At 35.6% G+C, this 22,619-nt stretch overlaps 2 protein-coding genes across 2 annotated transcripts in view; one reads left to right on the top strand and one right to left on the bottom strand.

Annotated features, from left to right (window-relative positions):
- Nucleotides 1–290: 290 nt before the first annotated feature.
- LOC128997938 (uncharacterized) lies at nt 291–9,282 on the top strand. The gene is made up of 6 exons (XM_054423784.1): nt 291–368; nt 2,659–2,799; nt 5,071–5,167; nt 6,432–6,548; nt 8,034–8,175; nt 8,501–9,282. Exons 1-6 carry the CDS (start codon nt 305–307, stop codon nt 8,627–8,629), a joined length of 690 nt encoding a protein of 229 aa, XP_054279759.1. The 5' UTR covers nt 291–304; the 3' UTR covers nt 8,630–9,282.
- LOC128997937 (protein artichoke-like) overlaps nt 9,092–22,619 on the bottom strand; it is a 39,478-nt gene continuing 25,950 nt past the window's right edge. Inside the window, exons 3-9 of the mRNA XM_054423783.1 lie at nt 22,087–22,322; nt 21,540–21,639; nt 18,172–18,342; nt 17,336–17,454; nt 16,354–16,500; nt 14,595–14,834; nt 9,092–13,938 (exon numbers count right to left, since the gene is read on the bottom strand). Of these exons, the coding sequence (XP_054279758.1) occupies nt 11,215–13,938; nt 14,595–14,834; nt 16,354–16,500; nt 17,336–17,454; nt 18,172–18,342; nt 21,540–21,639; nt 22,087–22,322 (3,737 nt within the window). The 3' untranslated portion in view covers nt 9,092–11,214. The remainder of the gene's footprint in view (nt 13,939–14,594; nt 14,835–16,353; nt 16,501–17,335; nt 17,455–18,171; nt 18,343–21,539; nt 21,640–22,086; nt 22,323–22,619) is intronic.

Raw genomic sequence — 22,619 nt, 5'->3', positions numbered from 1 at the left:
GATGATCCTCGGTTAGCGACTTGCACCAACTGCGCATTGAATCACTTGATTAACATTTACAGAACGTTCTCTATAAATTTTGTGTATTATATATATTTTTAGATTATTCCCTTATGGCTGACCCGTAAATCTTTGTCTAGCCTTTCCAGTACAAATTTGCCGTTGTTTGAGACGCCTTTTGTTTTATATGCAGTCGTTCATTGATTTGTTGAAGAGTAAAAGGTTATAGGGACAATTTGACATATTAGCAAAGATAGTAGTATCTTATCAATGGTACTTGAAATGTTATTTCAGCCAGTCTAGAATGCGGGAGGTGCGGATGTATGTTTCGCTCTTGTGCTTGTGTCTTCTTCGACTTGTATCCGACAGTAAGTAGTAAGCTTATAGTTCTAGACGATTGAAATTGAGGTAAATGCGTAATTGTCAGGTCTTTTGATCTATAGGTCTAATGATGATAGGTCTGAGTTTTATTGTAATTTAAGGAATAGCGGAATTGAATAATTATTTTGCAGATGAATAGACACATTTTGGCGAATTTCCCATATAGGGAATAAGCTATTAATCCTTGAGCTCATTGTAAAACCTGGAACCGGGACCGATTTACTTGTTCACTTTGATTTCGTAATGTATATGTATATTTATTTACTTATTTTAGCCCTCATGGGTGCAAAAACTAATAAAATAGAAATGGCTAAACAAATATATATATTTGTTTGTGTGTGTGTCCACTAGCACGATAACTCGAGCAAAACACAGCCAATTTAGATTAATTTCTGTACAAATGTGTAAACCTACATGCTGGATCAGACCATGGGAGACCTTCAAAACATAAAATTTCCCAATTTTTTGCTAATCCGTTTTAAAAAGCTTGAAAATTGACCACGGAAGAAACAAAAAAAATAATTCTCATGTTGTTCTTATGTGGAATAAGTAAACTGTTCTAGCTTGTTTGTTTATGAATATATTTTTATCAAACTTTGCAAATTTATTTATTTTATATTAAGCTATTAATGCCTTAATAAAAACTCAATTTATTACCTTCCTTGTAACAGCAAACCTAAGTACTAATTACCAAATGATATTTAAATAGATTTTAGTAAAAATCCTATCAGACAAATGGAAATTCTCGTAATCTCAGCAGGTTTGCTGTGGCAGGGATTTATTATTTAATAATAATAGATGTTTATTCGTTTTTATTTATTTCACATTAGAATTAGATTACAGTTTTATACATTGCGAGCAAGAAAATTTGATATTTTGACAGAAACAATGTAATTGAACTATATACTTACTTTATACTTTTTTGGAGTCCAAGGGAGTTTTGTGTTTGAAGGCAAATAAACTGGGACAAGGGTGGTCTAATGTTAAGAGCACGGAACTTTGGTCAGAACCCAGCAATCATCAATGGCTTTTAGTGGCTTTTAGTTATGTGGCAATGCCTATACCTGGTGGTATGGAGCCTAACTTGAGCTGTAGGTCAGTATGTCCATCTATACACAATACACAAACCAAAAGATTCTTGTCTGTATTACAGATGTTCCTCCACTGAAAGCCTTATTTGTTTTCCCATTTCAATTCTGTGCTTAAATAAAACTGAAATGTTGTCAAATGGAATTAATCAAAGTTAAGCATTAATTATAAACAGAAGACCTGAACAAACTTTTTAAATTGTCTGGAAAATTAATGAAAATTTACCAAGCAAAGTGAGTTAAAGATAATCGGACAGACAATATTTCAATGACTTTTAAGATGATTATGAAGCCTTGCTGGACTTGTGTGTTGCCAATGCAGCCTTGCTGGACTTGTGTGTTGCCTATGTAACCTTGCTGGACTTGTGTGTTGCCAATGTAGCCTTGCTGGACTTGTGTGTTGCCTTGTTGGACTTGTGAGTTGCCTTGCTGGACTTGTGAGTTGCCTATGAAGCCTTGCTGGACTTGTGTGTTGCCTATGTAACCTTGCTGGACTTGTGTGTTGCCTATGTAACCTTAATGGACTTGTGTGTTGCCAATGTAGCCTTGCTGGACTTGTGAGTTGCCTATGAAGCCTTGCTGGACTTGTGTGTTGCCTATGTAACCTTGCTGGACTTGTGTGTTGCCTATGTAACCTAAATGGACTTGTGTGTTGCCAATGTAGCCTTTCTGGACTTGTGTGTTGCCAATGTAGCCTTGCTGGACTTGTGTGTTGCTAATGTAGCCTTGCTGGACTGGTGTGTTGCCTATGTAGGCTTGCTGGACTGGTGTGTTGCCTATGTAGGCTTGCTGGACTTTTGTGTTGCCAATGTAGCCTTGCTGGACTTGTGTGTTGCCAATGTAACCTTGCTGGACTTTTGTGTTGCCATTGTAGCCTTGCTGGACTTGTGTGTTGCCTATGTAGGCTTGCTGGACTTGTGTTTTTTCTATGTAGGCTTGCTGGACTTGTGAGTTGCCTATATAACCTTTCTGGACCCTCGTCATTATTATGTTTAATAATTTTGTTAAGAAATACTGGTACCAGTTTTTAGCTTTTGCAATCCATTTTTTAAGTTTGTAGCAACAAGATGGTCTCAGCCATTTTACCATCAATGTTACATTAGTGCACATTTATTTATTGGTATTACTAAAGATAGGTGTTCTCTGGAGGATGTTGCATAGGAGTGTGATGTGTTGGTTGCTGTTGCAGCCAATGAGAGCACAGTGTTGTGCAGCAATGAGTCTGTCTGTCAGTCAACGTGGGGAGTACACAGCGTATGTGACCAAGGCAATTGTGACTGTCAGAACTTGTACTATCTCGCCAACAGCACAACCTGCACTGAGTGCCCAGGTTAGTCACATCAACATTCGTAAGTTGGATACTTCTGACAGAAACAAGTTTCCTACTAGAGATTACACACTTTATTATTTCTTTACTCAAAAGACGTAGTTAACTCCTTGTCACAGATTATACGAATCGCTAAACTTTTTATTTTAGGACGAGACATGGTTTATCCGCATGCTGCGACAAAACATTAAATCAAATGGGAGGCCACACACGAACGACACAAAGTTTAGACGCCTGGGCGGTTAGGCCATGCCATGTTGCGGCTGAACCGGGCAAAGTTAAGCAACGTTGGAGGGGATGACAGAATAACTTCTCGATCAGCATCGTACGTGTTATTAAATTACCTGAAAAAACAAAAATATATACGACTAATAACACTTGTAATAATATAATTATACTGTAGACTTACAAGACGGTAAATACATTTAAAAGTTGGTAAGTGGTGATCGATTTCGATTGGACACTCCAATCATCATCTTACCAACTTTTTAATTGTATTTACCGTCTTGTAAGTCAACAGTATAAGTGTAAATATATTATTACAAGTGTTATTAGATGTATATATATTTGTTTTTCCAGGGGATGACAGAAGCAGTCTCGTGAGAGACATATAACAGTCAGACCGCACGGATGGAGCCACTTCTTTCGGAATTTCTGGAGATTTTGATACAAGTTTGAGTTTTTAGCGTCTACAATTAGATTTTTTTTCTATGACGATTGATACGGACAAGTTATAATAGAACTGGTCAAAGACAAACCATGTTTGTAGGACAAAAGCTCATTGACTACTCAGGCAGGAACCTCTACTAAAGAGGTAAATATACATAATAATGCTGCAATAGACGAATCCAATGCCCTGCAATTTAAATAATTTTTTAAGAAATGTGGAATTGAATAAACAAGAAACATATATATGCCTATGCAAAGAAAAAAACATATTTTATTGGGATACAGTTAAAAAGAAAAAAATTAAATAATAGTAAAAGAAAAGACATAAGTGGTTCAAATATATTCATATTCAAACATCTTTATTTGTCATAAATCATGTATGTAATCATGTTCGTCAAATAGTGTCAGAATACTTAAAATAAAAATACTATTTCTATTTATGGGAGGTGGAAAATTAATCGAAAAGAATATAATGATAGATTTATTATATATGCTCTTTTAGAATTATCTTGAATTTAGATAGGTTTGTTTATTTTTTTATGAATTCAGGGAAAAATTTTAGAAAATTGCTACCAGCATATGAGGGTTTTTTTCAAAAAATTTTAATTTGTGAGGCTGGACAAACTCCCTTCTCCTCCTGAAATTATAAGAATGCACTGAATTTATTACTTGCTCGGATTCATTTTTTTTTTGCGATAAGAATTGTTTCATAAATATATTGCCCATAAACTGTAAAAATTCGTAATTTCTTAAAACGTTTTTTTGCCGAATCATCTCGTTTAAGCTTAAGCATAATTCTGAAAGCATCTTTTTGTCCCTTCAGACTGGTATCCAAATTTAATATTTTTGTTGACCCATGTAATGCTAAACCGAATGAAATATGGGAGTGAATGTGAGAAAAGTATATACTTTTTAGGGTTTTCAAATTAATAAAAGGACATTTAAAAAAAATAAAGGACAATAGGATTCATACTAATTTCCTAATAATAGTTCATGATAATAAAAGAAATAATTGATCGGATACTTGACTCTTTACATACACTGTATAGCAAGATTCTGATAGAGGGTCTGATAGAGGGGTAGGGGGTGATAGAGGGGTTTCATGCAGGGTTGCTTAAGTAAATGGTCAGTGTTAGCCTATATAATTTAAAGTTAAATATTAAATTATTTTATCAGGTTTAGTTTATAGTTTATAGTTTTTAGGTTTAGTGAGTCGGTGGCTCAGTCGGTAGCGTCGCGGACTTCGGGCCCAAGGCAGTAGTGTCGTGGGTTCGGATCCTGGTCACTGCCGATAACATTTTATCAGTACAGTTCACCTTTGTACTGTACCGGCTCACTCCTTGCTTTGCTGTAAACGATCCACGCACGGGCGCTTAGTCTATGTGGACGGGCAAATACAAGGTTAAAAGAGGTTGCCAACCTCTTTAAAAAAAAAAAAAAAAAAAAAAAAAAAGTTTAAATTAAAATTAGGTAAAGATCTACATCGTTTCAGATCATATTGATTTTTGTTTTATTCTTCCAAGCAAGATGTACACTGTTCACCCCTGATGTTTTATTATCATGTGTAGGCTATGGACAAATTCAATCATTGATATTGTATCTCAGGTATTGGGGAGAGCTGCTCTGACTCTCAATGCTGCAACCAAGACTACCTGATCTGTCACAAAGGGGTTTGTATGTGCATATACAGCGACTATTGCTGGTAAGCTCTTTTTCCAACTATAGTTATGATCATCTATAGCAGTGCTTCCCTCTTAGACTAATCCTCCTGTAGGGGGGGGGGTCTAGAATGGTAGTGCACAAAGCAAGAAACACTACGTTGGTCTCAGATTATATCTAAGTTCTCTAGGCTGCAGCCAGGGCCGGCTAGTCCCCTAAGCTCCATCTGTGGTGTGGGTAAACATGACCAACAAACAACAGGAATAGTACAAGTCAATATTAAATAGCCATAAATGCAATGTTTCAGTCATTCTTGCTTATTGGTTTCCGTCTAAGCTTCTTCGTAATGATGGCGCTTATGATGTTCTCATGGTTGAATTATCTATAGTATTCTACACTAAGCAAGGCCAAAAGTTTTGCTTGTCTTCTAGTTAGAGGTATATAGGTTTGGAGTCTGTTCTTGATCAGCTTCAGTTAAAAGTTACCTTTCCCCAGACTAATAAGTCACCATAAAGGTAATGCTTTGTTTACCGGTAGATTACATGGAGTAGTGTGCGAGGTGAGGGAAAGAGTCACACAGTATACCGGCATGAACTATTAGCATGAAGATTTTTTGTCATCCCAGTTTCAATAACTTGAGCCATACTAGATTTACCTTTGTTGTTGTTGTCTGAGTTCCCTGATTCTGTCGTTGCGTTGTCCAATCGACCCAACCACGATACTAGTGACCGTGTATGTGTAAATATGTTTGTAAACATAGACTGTAGTGTTAGTGATAAGATGAATTCACAAGAAGACCCCTAAAGATGCCATACGAGGTGGCAAAATGCATAGGGTGACACTAAAATCTTACCTACAAGAACTCAGGCTAACTAAACTCAAGGCAAATCTTATTATAACAAGTTTGGTACACAAACGCAGCTATAGCTAGAAAATCACAAACAACAAAAACATAAATAGAACTGTATGCACTGTCCCTTGGTGCTTAACGAATTACAACATTCCAAATGTTATAAGCTCAAAAAGTAAAACTTTCACATACATTGATCAAGAGACTGATATAGTCATTTTTCTCCTTTATCAATTGAATTTTACTGAAAAAAGATGGTCATTAAAAAATGGCAACTACCTTGAGCTGAATTTTACCTTTATCTATTAGTGGATTTAAGTCTGATTGTTGACACACTGAAATCCCAGTGGAGTCCAGATTGGCTGCTCTAAGACATTGGCTCTCTTTTGCTTAGCCTGTTTAATGTATAATTATATATATGTTACATTTTCTAAATAAGTTAACTATATTTTTCCAGGACAATATCAGCAGCAGATCGAGAGAGATTTCAACATGTGGCTCAATGCATTCTTGCAGTTACATTGATGCTCACAGCTACCATCTTGTTCATTCTCTTTTGGAAAGCTTGTTCAAGGTGAAGTCCTAACGTTGTTTGAATGTCTAATCAAAGGCCTAGTTAGGGACCTATGGATCTAATGGATGCAACACACATTCATGTTATGGTCTCATAATATAGAATGAAAATTATTTTGATTCTATCAAGTGAACTTTTGTTGTTGATAAGTATTCCTATATAGATTTATATATTAGATATAGTGTGAACATTTGTTTAGGCACTTAAGACAATATCAACAATTAAGATTGACAGTCAAATCAATATAATGCAAGAATTCTTTCTAGTTATTTGTATATGTAGCTTTCTAGAGGCTTTAAAGGTAAAATAGGACTATCCTTCTTACTGTTAAAGCTTAATATTAATTAGTTGGGAAATCTGAGTACCTAATACAGTTTGAGTTTGGAAATCCATGTAATATAGTTGGGGAATCCGCAATAAATAGTTGGGAAATTCTAAATGTCTTCCCACCCAATTTTTTTTTCATGTGACGCCCCTGCCTACAACACCAGACATGCATTAGATCTTGCCCTTCCAATCCACAAGCTATCACTTATAAAAGAAAACCATCCTATAAAGGATCTAAATACTTTAACCTCCTTCCAGAACAACTTAAACAACAGAATAATTCATCCACTTTCAAGTCAAAACTCACAGACTGGCTGCTAGAGAGCTCGAGTCTGTGAATTCATCTCATGACCTTAAAATATGAAATGTTTCTGTAAACCACCTGTAAATATGATACTGTACTATTCTCAACAAATATGTTAAAAGAATATTAGTTTTCTATTTTCCAAAGCTATCATCTGTTGATATTACATTGATCTTTAGGACTGGCCCATACAATATACAGTAGACTCAATCTAATCCGGACACCTTTTAACCGGACATCGGTTTAACGGGACTACACTTGTCGGAAATGACATCTCTTTACTCGGACAATTTTTATCAGCACATTGGTTTAACCGGACTAGATCAGAAGGAAGTGGGCGGTACTGAAACGACTGTACTCGTGGGAAATATTTGAGACCAGTGATCACGTGTCTAAATACAATTTAAGTCAAATATCACAGTAAACGGTCCATTTTAACGAGTTTTTAGGGACATCGGTTTAACCGGAAAAACAGTTATCTGGAATGGCCTCGGTCCCGAGGAGTCCGGATAACAGGGAGTCTACTGTATTATTATATTCAAATTTTCCGTTGAGGATGTGCGTTGGGGGTATTTTTGCTGGCCTTGTAAATTGCATACTCCTCAAAAGTGTTAAAACCTTCCTCTCCCTGGGAACTTAAAACCTCTAATTAGTGTTGATGTCTTTGTACTCGTGTTTGTCTTTTATTAAATGTTCAGCAAAAGCAAGGTTATGTTTGTTGACAGAAGGTTTTGGAACCACCTTGAAACAAACATAAGGGCTTTATCTGAACCTGATGAAGTCACGGAAAGGATTCCTACCATAAAACCTGGGAAAAACCAAATTCTGATTGTAATCATAGTCTATCTTTTCAGGCGAAGTGTGGTGAGACGAAACTTGCGCCATAACTCTGATAGCATTCTCAGTCTCAACTCTATACAAAGGCTGGTGTTAATGCAGCTACAAGATCGTCCTCCTCCGTATAGTGCCGAGTGGTCTCAACCTACCAAACATGTGGTGAGTAGGTTCAGTGCAGATCAAAGGGTAAATATTGGAATTTTAAAAATTCTCACTCTAGTTCCTCTATCAAATGTTGATAAAGTTCAAGTTATTCTTTTATATTAAACCCCACCTGGATTTTTTGTCAAAATAGTTTTAAGTAGTTAAGGATTGAAATAGTTCAAAACCATATTTAGAATGATTTGGTAATCTTCATACTCAATCCACGCCAGATCAAGATCCTCACATGTAAGGTCTACTGCTAATAAACTATTTTAAATGTGTTTTCCTGTCCAAACGATGGTTTTGTTTTGCACACCCTGATGGCCAGATGTTGTTATAGAATGAACTTTGTGAGCCTCCTCCCAGCTATATTGAAGCAGTAGGGACAGCCAGGGTCACTGCGTATGAAGAGAACTTCACACTTCCCTCCCATTTAATAGTTCTCACAAACACTGAATTACACATGTAATTAATTTGTTACTTGTTAAAATCAAAATAATATATAAAATACTCGGTAATTAAAATTAAAAATCAATGGCACAAAATTAATAAACAGTAAGTGTTTTCCTCATTACTTATTTCACAACATTTCACAGCAACTGTAGACAACATATAATCCTGAAGGTTTATTTCTTGATTTGTTTATACAATACTTTACCCTACCAAGAAAACTGAAAAAATATCACATTGCAGTTTTAATCATCATAAATAATGTTATACTGTATGAATGTTTTCTTTATTAAAAAAAGAGGAAAAGTATCTTAAAATCGTAATATATTGTAGATAATTACTATAGTATATTAACAACCTACTTTTAGTATATCACTGCAGCCTAATGCATCTTTAATTAACAAAAGTATTGAAATATTGGATCTTACACAAAATGATTAATTTGATCATCTATTAGAATGAGGGTTATATTAAACAACTGTAAATTTGGATACTATATATTTTTCTCCCCTCCCTTACAAAAGTTCCGTAGTGTGTTAAGGTCATTGCATCCAAAAATGCGCAGCTTTTAAGTGCAACAAAACTAACACAAAATTGTATAAAATCTTATAGATCTAAGAATATAAACAGTATGTACAACAAATTGTAGAGTAGCAATAAAATGTGTTTGAGTCCAAAAACATTTTTGAGGCTTTTATTGAGTTTTGCTTAATTTCTTTTATACTTTTTATTTAGACATTTATAATTTTTCTATTAAAGATTGTTTCCTTTTACATAGCCTTGGATATGTTACTACTGTAAATACATTAAATCGTAATGTATTTACTGTATTTACACGGATAAAAATGTATTGTCTACATTAATCATCACTTGCTTATGTGTTGTGCACGTAATACAAATTCACTGCTTATTGTTTAGTTCATAACAAATATTCCTCTCTTAAATATTCTTATTCCTCTCTTAAATTTGTAACTACACAAGATGTGATTTTTTTTATTTTTTTATAACAAAAACTATATTTAAACATGTTGCAGCAATGTAATAAATATACAAAATATCGTATGTACAATCTCTAAAACTATATTGATACAATATAAATATAGTTTATATTTACAAAAACAGACATTGCAAACCATTAGGCCGGCCAAACACTGCAACAGCCAAGGTAAGGTGAGGAAAGGGATTTTGCCTAAAGGCTTCTTGAGCGACATGGAAAGCAAGGCGAGATGGGGCGGAAAATTGCCTTTCATCAAAAAGGGAAGCATTTAAAGATTTTACTTTGTCAACAGTCATTGACCGTCGGGCATGCACGAATTTCCATCATTCTGTACCTTAGTTGATATAGTTTCAAAACCAAACTCGGTTTATGGTTTCATATAGAACACAAAAAACTCATTTGATTAAATGCGTCAAGTACCCAGCTGAAGTGTCTAACATCTTGTTTTAAATCACTAGATTAGCTTTCACACATTGTTTAGTTAAAGAGACCCCCGTTCCAACCCCCATCTGTGGCTCTCCTCCAAACTGTGATACTTGTACAAAGTCAAATGTTGAAGGTGATATCAGGAAGTAATTAACAAACGACCATCGATATAAAACAAAGTGATTTATACAAACTACGCCAAAATTTTGGAACCTTGACTTGCCTCGCCTTCTGCTATATAGGTGTCTGACTTCACATCACATTGCCTAGAACTTTGGAATCTTGACTTGCCTCACCTTTTGCCCGACTTGCTTCACATCACCTTGTCTAGACTCAACCGTTACGGTGTGGCCGGCCTTATAGTTCTAGTTCATAGAAGTATAAGTATAAGTATAAATATCATAACTTAAAAGTTTACCAAAAGACCAAGGCCAATAAGTCCTGTTCACATGAGATATAGTGACTTGATCATAAACGCATGTGACGTAATTTAATGTTCTAATTGAGCCTCTCTCAGCAACACTGAGATAAGGGAACTATCAAAATATGTTTATTGGTTAGAATCTCAAAATATTCTACAACGAATATTCTCAGTTTTGTCTTTTTACAATGAATTTAGGGATAGCAAACTGCAGCTGCAAATACTCACAATGTATGCTATTTACAATGCCCAGCTAAAGCCACATTGGGGTATGTAGATTATTGCTTTTTCAATTCAATTATGAGATAAAAAAATTACTGGGAATCATCTAAAGATTGAGCCAGAGCAAAATACAATAAAACACAATAAGTTAAATGCCCGCTTCTGTTACATAAATATCCGTTTAAAAAAATCAAAAAAGCATTTTCAACCAACCAGATCAAATATGGGCCTATATCATCTTAACATCAATGTAATAATTTATATCATTATCAAGCTTAAAGTTAGTTTCTTTTCAAATTTTTTTGGATTCAATAAGGAATAATTTGCAATGGTTTGTTTTGTTTTTCCCCTTAAATGCTCATTTCTAATTGAAAAAAATACTCATTCCAAATTCTTATCTCACTATCGTCTAAATAATGCACTTCAGAACTACTTCAAGAATAGCTATGACTGAACTATATACATTATCTGATAAGCATCTTTGAAGAGAAGGATAGAGTGAAATATTCAACAGTCTATTAACAAAGTTGGAGAGTCGTTACCTTAGACTCATTTCTTTTTCATCTGGAGGAAAAGAGACGTAGAAGGGCTGGTTTTGGACCCTTCCTAAAGTGGAATATGATGCCCTTAGACCTGGTGATATCGAGGAGGGAGGTCCCATCTTGTGGGGAAGTGTGGCAGCATATCCGGGATTGGGACCGTAGAGAGGGGGGACTGAGTAGATGGGCATCTTGGGACAGGGACATGCAGGGTTGTTGCAGTGAGGCTGCATCAACGAAGGAACTGTGGCTAATGGACCACCTCTATATTGATTGTCACTCCACCTCAGTCTGACAACGCAGATTATGATGATTAGAACTAAAATGAAGGCAACAACTCCTCCAACAATACTTATGATCAATTTATCATCATTATTAATATTATTCATCACCATGTTAGGTGCCTTGTTGGTCACCAAAATTTTGTTATTAGACATCGTAGTGGATGGAAGAGACCAGATTATTTCTGGCTCAGTTGTTATTCTAGGAGTTGTTCTACTAGTTTTCAGAATAGTAATTGGGGCTCGCATCGTAGTTGTTGGTCTGTGGGGATCACAGGTCAGTTCGTCATCAGCAATCTCCACAAGGATTCTACCAGCGAGGTTTGCTGGGGATGAACAGTTTATACCGTGAGCCAATGGTGATCTTCTGAGTGCTCTGACACCACAATCACAAAGAATTGGGTTGGTAGAAAGTCCTACCAAGGTCAAATCTCCTCGACGATCGTCCAAAGCTGATAGGAACTGAGGAGTAAGTGTGGTGAGTTGACTTCCTGTTATGTCTAGCTTGACTTTAGATGATCTCGGCAGTGGAATAAGCAGTGCAGGTGGGAGAGAGTTCAGGGATGTGTTTCTCAGCTCGATAGATATTTCAGGAGATTTAAGGCCAGCAAGAGCCCCTGAGGAGATACTCTGTACTCGGGATCCTCTGATCCCCAACCTTGCAAGCCTTGGGTTCATCGCAGCAGATAGTTGATCACTTCCTACAGCAGAATCTTTTACCTCCACATCTAAAACTTCAAGAGCTGGTAAACTATGCAATAGTCCGGTTACATCTAGATATCCCAGCTTAGGATATCCGTAAGCTTCTAGTTCAGCAAGATCTCCCAATTTACGAAAAGCCATCTTTTCCAAGCGAGTGCACTCTTCTAACATGGATATTTTTAGTTTTCTCAAAGATTCTAGCTCGTCTAAATCACCTTGGACAATACTCTTCAAAGGGTTGGCAGATAGATCAACAGATTGAAGATTCCTGAGCTTGGGCCAAACTTGATTCAGAGAACCACTGATATCTGATATTTTGTTATGTGATAGATCTAGGACTTCGAGTAATGTGGATCTTTCAAATACTTTTTCTGGCAAATCGGCAATTGAATTATATGAAAGATTCAAATGGTGTAAGAATGGAGTCTCCAAAACGGACACATGGTTTATTCCAGTACCTGCCATATTGAGTTCTCTCACTGTTTTTGGTTCTCCAAGCACGTTATTAATCGCTTCTTGTGATAAAGGGTTGAATGATAAGTCCAACTTTTTTATGTTCACCATAATACTATCATCAGGTGGAATTTCTCTAAGTTTATTTCTTGAAAGATCTACTGACATCAAAAAGAAATATTGCCGTTGTAATGTCTTTAATGGAGCAGTTTCAAATTGGTTCCCGGACAAATCAATATTTTCAAGCATACGCAACCTAGATCTTTCGAAAATTGATTCAGGCAGCTCAGAAAGAAGATTGTCTCGTAGATTTAGCAGTTTCAGTCTTCCTAACCCTTGGAATGTTCTTTCACCCAATCTTTCAAGCTTATTTCCAGCCAAATCAATAATCTGAAGTTGAGTAGAGTTGTGGAAGGCAGTTTCACTGATAGATTCAAGCTGATTATGATTTAGATTCAAAATTCTTAGACGTGGCAACCTACCAAAATCAAATTCTTCCAGACCTTTAAGCAAATTTGAACTGAGATCAACTTCTTGCAAAAAGTTTAGAGTCAGAATAAGCTCAGCTGGGAAGAAATTAAACTTATTTCTAGCAGCAGAAAGTGACTTTAGCCTCGGATGAACACGAAATGAGGAAGGGAATAAGTAACTCAATTCATTGTCATTCAAATTCAATTCTTCTAAAAGAGTGCCATTGCTTCTACGAGTGACAAACAATTCACCTTTGAATGAGGTCAGTCGGTTTCCCTTAAGGTTAAGCTTCCTCAATTGAGTAACCTGAGAAAAGGATCCTGTCCTTATATTACTGATGTGATTATTTGAAAGATCTAGGTATGTGAGGTTAGCCAAATTTTGGAAGACTGATTCTGTTATATCTTGTATTAGATTATCCGACAGAGATAACCATTTTAATGAAACTAATCGCATCAGCAATTCTGGAGCAAGGACCTTTATGGTAGTCTGACATAAATCCAGAACTTCCAGTTTTGTAAGGGGATGGAAGGCAGTTGAGGGTACACTCCCTAGTTGTGGATTCCGACTGATGTTGAGATGAGTCAATGATGGAATCATAGAGAACGAGGGACGAGGTACATCGCTGATTAAGTTGTTAGAAAGATCCAAGTGTAGGAGATTAGTGAGCGCAAGGGGCTTGAAAGGTAGAGAAGATATCCGGTTGCTTCTCACTATGAGGACTTCCAAAGTCTCTTCAAGTCCTGAGAAGGTTGGTGATTCTAATGTTAAGAGTAGATTTCCACTGAGATCAAGAGACTGCATTTGTTTGAAGTCCTGAAAAAAGTTATTGCTTTTCATTAATCCACCCAATATGAATTTTTTCCAGATGTGTATTTTAGAATTAAGAAAGGTTCAACCTTAGTTGATCTAAAACATTTGTAGGTCCCTGAACAGCCTGCTGCTGTACTATGTTGTGTTTTTCTGTTTGTCAGGACTTCTCTTCAATTATTTTTTTCTAACCACCCTTGTAAATGTAATTTTATGATTTCCTTACGATCATTATTTTTTTAACGTTCAATTGCAACACTTAATATGTATATTGAAGCCTGTGATTTGCTAAAATGAAGTGTGCAACCTATTAATTTTTTTCTATATCAACCCTGCATCCAACAACTGAAGACAACTTTCAGTAAAGTGGATAGTGATTTATTTGTTTACATTTGGTAAAATAGCTTATGACATAGTGTATTATTTGTGTATAGAAGACATATATCATTGCTACTTCATTCAACTGCCATGCCCAACTGATATGGGACCAAATTGTCTGTAAAAGAATGTTAAATTAAAGTAAAAAATTTGCTTAATTGATCCCAATTTCGCCACCTTAATGATTGTAGAAACTAACTGCTCTCCTTTCACTTACTTCTTTCACTTACTAGTTGACAATTGTCAAGTTCTCTTAGAAACTTAAGATCCAAGACAAAACTTACCTGGAAGGCATCATTGGGAAGTTCTCGAACAACATTTCGACTGAGTCCAAGATGGGTGACTCGGTCAGCCACAGCTCTCAGTATGTCTATGGAGAGAGCTGCAACTCTGTTAAAGTCCAGCTTGAGTTCTGTAAGCCTTGGAAGTCGTCCAAGAGCACTTGCAGGCACAAGTAGAATGTTGTTATCTTGCAAAGACAAAGTCTCCAGGTTGTCCAAACCTTCAAAAGCATCATCTTCTACCTGTCAAGTCAAGTGTATTCCATTAAATAAAAACAAGCATTACAATACATTGTTAGTACAAGGAATTATTCTCCCGAATAGACTACAAATCCGTGATCAGGGGGGGAAGAGTTAACAATATCAGCAGTCTATGGGTATTCTAAAAATTGTTCTAAGTCACTGCACTTTTTAATTCTCAGCACACAAATTAAATCAAGTTAAGCTCTAAACTAAATAATTGTAGGCTATTCCAAAAGCAATAAAAAAAAATTTGAATTCTAAAATTAAGTCAATTCCTTTTTAACATAAAACAACGTTTGGAGTAAATACAATGAAAACTGAATCAAATACAGAATAAAATGGTAGATTCCAATGTTTCTTCTGTGGAACGGACCAATTAATTAAAGCTCATAATACAACTTATAATGATTATCTGATGTAAGTCATCGAGAAATAACTTACAAGTCAAGGGTCAGATTAACAGTCTTCTATGTGGATGTCATAAATATAAGGCTTGTTGTTTGGACCAATGCCCAAAAAATAAAATTGACATGACATGAGTGGACTGTATTCGTATTAGGAGTTCAGTGACTTGAGGGTTTGCCATGAAAATCGATATGTGGTCAATACACATATATTTTACTCTACTTTTAACATTAGTCAAATTTACATCATTATTCTTATTTTAATATACTATTTTGAATTTATTACATATTATATAGCTTAGTATCATTATTTTGCCAATTATTTTTATGTTTGAGGCTTTAGGAAAAGAAAGAGATGGGAAGTGGCCACATAGTCTTTAGATTTGTCTGAATTAAAAAAGGAATAGTTATTGTTCACAGTTCACTCTGAAGAGAAAACCTTCAGAGATCTTACACACTTTCACACTTTGCATTTAAGGACCCTTAATAACATAAAAAGAGAAAACACTACTTGAATTTACTTTACATTTAAATTATATACAATAGTGAAGAACTCTGGACATGTTGCTTGCTTCAAGTCATGATTGGAAAAGAGAAAGAGAAAGTGGATCCCCGGATAAAGTAGTTTCAAAAGTCTTCCACTTGATGGCAGCACTAATCAACACACTGTACCACACAAAATAGTTTGCTAATTTTCCACTAGAGTTCAGGAAGGATATATTTTAAGGATAGCCTAATTACTTGTTTTATTTCTGTTTTTTTTTTCGACAAAAACATCATAAAGATGTTGTATGTTTGAAAATCAAACTGTGTACTAGCTTGTAGCCTCGTTAGAGCACAAAATAATTATGTAAATATTACTTTTTTCCATCCTCTTAGAAGTGCTACTGTTCTTGATCTATTCTACGTGACAATTTGCATTGACAAATAGTTTGAATTCACTCTTACCCTTCACACTTTGTATTATAAAGATCGTAACACAGATTCCACTGTTTGATCTTTATGGTTTAACCTCACACATTTACAAAGAAACGTCTCTATGTGGACCCAGCTCATAGTGACGGAAACATTTCAACTCACTAACTATTTGGGACAAAAGCTTAAACAGTTCTTACAGTTCTGAGAGTGTTGACACTGAGGTCCAGGTTTCTCAGCTTTCTAAGCCCAAGGAAGGTTCCTGGAGCAATGTTGGCAATGTTGTTTCTACTCAGATCTAGAGATTCTAGCCCTGCCACTGTTGCAAGGTTCGTATCGTCTAGCTTCTGCAAGAAAACAATGACTTAAATAAAATTTAAAAGGTAATTTCCATTCTTTTGTGTTATTTAAAATTTCTGGGAAGTAGTTGTATTAAATGTTGACCAAATTTTATTGATGTTATTTAACATAATTATATCTATATTTTAAAACTATAGCTACACCTTTAACCTGACTGATCAATCAGACATTGATCATTGTTTTGTGAGTGATTTGCTACCTATTGCTAATTTGTTGGTTCAGTTGGTTGAGTTATTGAATGTTTAGAATTATTACGGTAGCGTTGTCATGGGTTTGTGTCTCAGTTCTGTCAATAATAATTTATCAAAGTCGCACATTGTTGTGTTGTAGTCCAACACACAAGCCCAAGGCCTGTGAAATAAATACTGTATTCTTCTTATTCTGTTTGGAGGAGCTGATGTAAATAGTTGAAATATCTGATAACCTCTTGATTCTTGATTCTTGAAAGGCAAGAAATTCCTAGAGAAATAGTTGTCTTAAAAAAATGTTTGATTCTTGATAACCCTATAACTGATTAGTATTGGCATCAAAACAGAGCTATACAGTTGTTCAAGTCAGAAAATGTTTCAGTGTAGGTAAGTCTGATGGACATCCAGCATTATTTTATTCTCGTTCACAAAAGTTTCTTCCTCAATCTTTCTAGCAGCTTAACGTCATCCATTCTTTGCTATTTTATCTGATGTGATGAATGATTTTTTTCTGAGAAGAGTAGGGGGTTTTTATACAATCAATTGATAGAGTACCGTAGCAAGCTATCTGAAGAAAGAACTTTGTTAAAAAATAAGCGGCATCAGAAGGAGTATAAGGGAAAATTAGACTTACCTCGATCAAATTGGAAGATAAATTAAGATGTCTAAGTCCAACAAAAGCTTTCACAGCAACGGTCGGAAGTTCTGTTAGGAAGTTATCTGACAAATCTAATGAATCAACATTTTCTGCTCCTGAAACCCACAACACTTTTCTTAGAATATTTATTACAATAATTATCCTTGTTTCAAAGTAATTCATTTCAATATTATGTAGAGACAAGTTCAGCCTTGACATAAATGAAGAAAGTTCTAAAAATGAAACTAACATTCAATGGACCCTAGGAACTAAATAATTCTGATTACTCTGAAGTGGAAGTGTTATAACTCATTGAACTAAGGTACTTATAATATTACTGGTTTGAACTCTGTATATCATTTTTATGTATCCTTCACATGCCAAAAAGATAAAAAAAATGTATTTTTCAATCTTAAGCCTGAAGATATACATTACATAATATAATATACTTCAATATCTGTAGTAAATACTTAAGTTGGTCAGGACAATGTCTATTCATATGTGTCCTGACCAACTTAAGAATTTACTACAGATATTGAAGATAAAATTTACAGCCTAATATGCGTCTTACCAAGGATCATAGAAAAGTCAACCATGGCTGATTTCAAAGCTCATATCTTCAAGTTTTTTTTAATGCAATTCAACAGTCATCAGCTGTTTCATCGTTGATAGCACGTTTGACTTTTCAAAACATTATGCTGAATCCAGCAATGGCAATACACGGTTATTTTCAACATTCATACAGGATGATTTTGTTTTATAAATGGCAGTTTTTTAACACATGGATATAACAATTATGTGAAAAATAGACAGAGAAAATAGTGTGATCTTACCCAAAAACACATCACTGTTAAGTCTTTTGAGTCTATTGTGGCCAAGATTGAGTTTGAGCAAGTGGTCCAGCCCTCGGAACGAGCCTCCCTCAATGACACTCAGCCGGTTGCTGCTAAGGTCCAGTCGCTCTAGACTCTGTTGGGAGATGAATGCACTGTCTGGTATGGCACCTGAGGCAGAAATATAGAATCAGGTCTTCACCACTGCCTGCCTTTGATATCCAATTACACAATGATAGAAACTGAGAGTTTACATAACTGTAACTTTTAAACATTAGTTTGCTGGTAGCAGACTTTTTAAAGCGAAATAACCTCTTTTGTTATGTGAGATTGAAAGGATTCTATAGTGTAACATAGTTTTCATCTATTTTGTCATGAGCGAAGAATATGCAATAACTGTTTGATCATCCTAGAGACAGGGCTGCTTTAATAAAATAGAGGTTTTACCTCCATTGGGGGCTCAAGGAAGAGAAAAATTCTCACACAAGGTAGGTGGACAGGGGCTCACTTAGGCCCAAAGTGCATCACATGCACACCGTGGGCCTGCTTAGAGAACAAATAGTTGGATTAGCTAGACTTGTGCCCTCTCTTAACAAATTCTGTATTTATCCTGACTACTCTTCCTCGGGACTGGAGTACAATTACAGAAATAATAGATTATATCGAGTTTTGGGCTATGCAAATCAAAACATTCTTTCTCTAATTACACATTAAAAACACTAATTATATAACAATACAGAAGAGAATATACAGTTTACGCAATAATCACGTAAACTTCACGACACAAAGAGAAATTTAAGCAGCTCGCTATGGCAAGTGTCGTAAAAGCCAATTACGTGAATTGCTTATACTACTTTACCTACGTCCTACAGTACCACGCTTTTATATTGTTTGCAGAACTGCATTACCCATACCCTATCTGTTATTTTTTTTAGGGAAGGAACAAACTCCTAACTTGATTAAGGTGGTAAAATATTATTACAAACCCTTTGAGCACTTACTTCTATGTTGTCTGTTTCACTAGAATTATCTGACATTATAAAAATGTCTTTCAATCGCCCTACTTAACTGTTGATGAACAAATCATTCAGTTCACCTTGGATTAAGGAAAAAATGTGCGAGTTTCTGGCGGAAATTGGCAGATCAACAATTAAATTAGTCGTTGCAATTTTAAGTTAAATCAATTACGATTGTACTTCTTTTCTCTCAATCCATGAAACCTATTGGCCCATTAATTTACCACACTAGTACTGTAAAGTAAGTGAACAATGCGTTAAAGGGAATCTTTTCTGTTCTAAAAATTGAATTGAAAATAAGGTAAGTTTAAAACACGGTCGTATGTAAAAATATTGAATTAAAACCAATTAACCAAAATTCCGAGCTCTTTCTAGGGGGGCCTCAACGGATATTTATTTATTTAGGATAATTAATTTCTCAAATAACTAATCTGTTAGATGTTTAAATTTTGAGCCTAGCTTTTATCTTCCTAATTGCTAAATGCATCTGTGAAGATTGCACAATCAAAAATCACAATTTTTCCACAACCACAAGAGTGCCATGATTTCGCTGTGGTCAAGGAAGATGAGGATTATCCCTTTGCAAACACGGAAGATGTTCACAATTTTGCTGCGGAAACATATTCACTATTCAGTCGAGACCACGGGAGACAAAGATGATGTTCCTGTAACTGTGGAAGACGTTCACAATTTTGTTGTGACTCTAGGAGATGTAAAATGTGCCATCACGATTACAAAAGATGTTCACTATGTTGCTGTGAACGTAAGAGTCTTTCAAAATTCCTCCGAGATCGCAGCAGACGTCCACAATTTCACCGCAACCCCAGGGTACGTTTAGAAATTCCTTGTGACCGAGGACAGTGTTGTTAATTTTCAACTTAGTTTTGAGCTCTCGAATTTGTTGCATTCAACCCAATCATAGTAAAATAAATGGTATTTAAATAAAATACTCTCAAAGCAACCTGATTTTCGCCCAAGACCTGAAGGTTTACATTTTTGACTCGACCTGAAGTAAAAAGGTCCCCTAATATTATCAAAAATATAATTGATTAAATTATTTATTACCTAATCTGCTGGGTCTATTCCTCGATCGAATCATAGAAAAAAAGGTTTGTGTTCATCAAGTTGAAGCAATACCACGTGTATTTCTAAACCCCAGCTACCGAAGAATCAGAATACAAGGCCTCTCTAGAGTGGGCTGGTAGGGGCCTCTCATACATTGTAAATACGGCCATGGTTACCATGTCATAGTTGGATGGCTCTTTACTGCAAGATGTGATATGACGTTTACTTTATGGTCAATGCCATACTGAAAAGTGCTAGTCAATTTGAAGCGATACGCAATGTCTAGGGAAAAAGTCATATCTTCCTTATTTTTCAAAATATTCTCCTCAAAACAAGTTCTACCACATATCAAAGTGTTCCCGTGGCTAACAAAAGAAACAAAGAATAAAACGTAAACAGGTGGTTGCTAGTGACAGTAAAGGAGCTTAAAGTGTGAAATGAACCAGCGACAATTTGAAGCTGTCAGATGGAACTAACACATACCAATAAGACCATGTTGTGTGCTATATGCAGTGCTCGACTTGCGGGGGAACGCAGCGGAAAGGAGTTCCTGTACCTCTCTTTTGGAAAGATAAAAATATTGGCATAAATAGGTACTAATTAAATTAGGTTACGGTTCTGGCACCTCATTGTTTACAAATCTAGCACTGGCTATATGAAATATGAAGAGCCACTCTCAACTTAACGACTCTTACATTGCAGCAAATAACTACATTTTCGCTGTGACAGTAATTAACCTACTGTCACCGTTTTATGACTTTCATAATTTCGTCTCTGAAAATATTTGTAATTTGCTCCGAGTACGGAATGTATGCAGTGTTGGCAGATAGATAGCTGTGTAGCCTATATACTGCCTGTATGTTGCCTTTAAACTAAACAAATCATCGAGTTTTATAATTTAGTCTAAAATCATGTACATGAAACCATGTTTGTGAATCTCAGTATTCTTAACGTGGCCATACGTCCCGCTTTACAGCAAGTTTGTCCTGCTGTCCCCTTAGTCAGCCATGGGTTCGCCTAAATGTTCCGCTTTGGAGGTCAGACGTTTGAAATATTATATATAAAGAATATGAAATTTCCCCTTTTATTATTCACCCAATTACAACTTGTTAGTATTTTTTTGTTGGCTCAGGCGACCCATCCTTGCGTCACTGAGGATTAGTCTAAAGAAGTTTTCATAAAAAGCACATCTTTAGAGTACTGTTTGGGTTTAAAATGTCAGGAGGGTGCAACATAATGCTTTAGTATAACTCACAGCATTTAATAATAGTTTATCAATTTACTTACTGATTCTATTTTTCCTTAGGGAAAGTACTCTTAAAGATTTTGGTCCATTGAGAGATGAACTTGGGATTGCTGTGAGACTGTTACGGTCCAACCACAACTCCTGAAAAATAGTCAATGTGAATTACAACTTAATGGACATAGGAAGAAGAAATCCATATAATACCCATAATTTATCTGGGAGACCGTTTTAATACTCATTCTTGAACAAGCTACCTACATGTTCATTAAATATTTTTCAACGTTTTTAAAACCCTTGATTTGAAGTATATAACAAGAAAATGTTTAACTTAATGTAATATTACAAATTGTTTTTAAATTTATTAATTTGGTATAAAATATAACGTCATGTCCATAAAAAAACTTGTTGACCACAAGTCTTAGTGGCAGTCAACATCTAGAAGTCTCACCGCACTGACCTTAATTTTTGGACAGCAGAGTATTGTAATAGCTTGTGTAATACGTAAAAATCCTTAAAACAAAAAATACAAGATGTCACAGAATTCCACAAAACTCAGCTGCTCCTGTACCTAATACGTTTACAGCTCACCATTAAATTGTCACATCCCTTCAAAAGGCCTTCCTCAATGCCTTTGATCTGGTTTCCGGCCAAGTTGAGTACTCTAAGCTGATCCAGCCCATGAAGCTCACTGCTGCTGAAGATGGGGTTCAGACTGTCTCCCAACAGGTTGTCTGCCAGATGCAACTCTTGCAGACTAGGCAACAATCTGTCTGTAAGGCGACGGAGCGAGTTCCCAGAGAAATCCAGCACTCTTAGCGGCCATCCTAGGGAGCAGCATGATTATAATTACAAACAAAGATAACTATGTGGGTGGAAAATATGCATACAAACCCTACGAAGAAGCCTATAACATGCATTCTCATGAGGATAAATATTGTTCACACTATATAAGGTTTAACCAAAATTTTAAGGATATCCTCTTTTTACCTCGAAGCCTGTTCATGGACAGACACATTTAACCTGTGTATGTATAATGATAATGTGTCAAATAAAACGATCGGTGATTCTGTAGTCAAATAAGATACTAAATAAGTCCTTGGAAATCCATCAATCTATTGAAT

The sequence above is a fragment of the Macrosteles quadrilineatus genome, unplaced genomic scaffold, assembly GCF_028750875.1.
Source record: "Macrosteles quadrilineatus isolate MER2022 unplaced genomic scaffold, UCM_ALF_1.0 Scaffold_7__1_contigs__length_78375512, whole genome shotgun sequence".
Lineage (NCBI taxonomy): Eukaryota > Metazoa > Arthropoda > Insecta > Hemiptera > Cicadellidae > Macrosteles > Macrosteles quadrilineatus.
The sequence above is the reverse complement of the archived record's forward strand: the minus strand, read 5'-3'. Positions and strand labels throughout refer to the sequence as shown.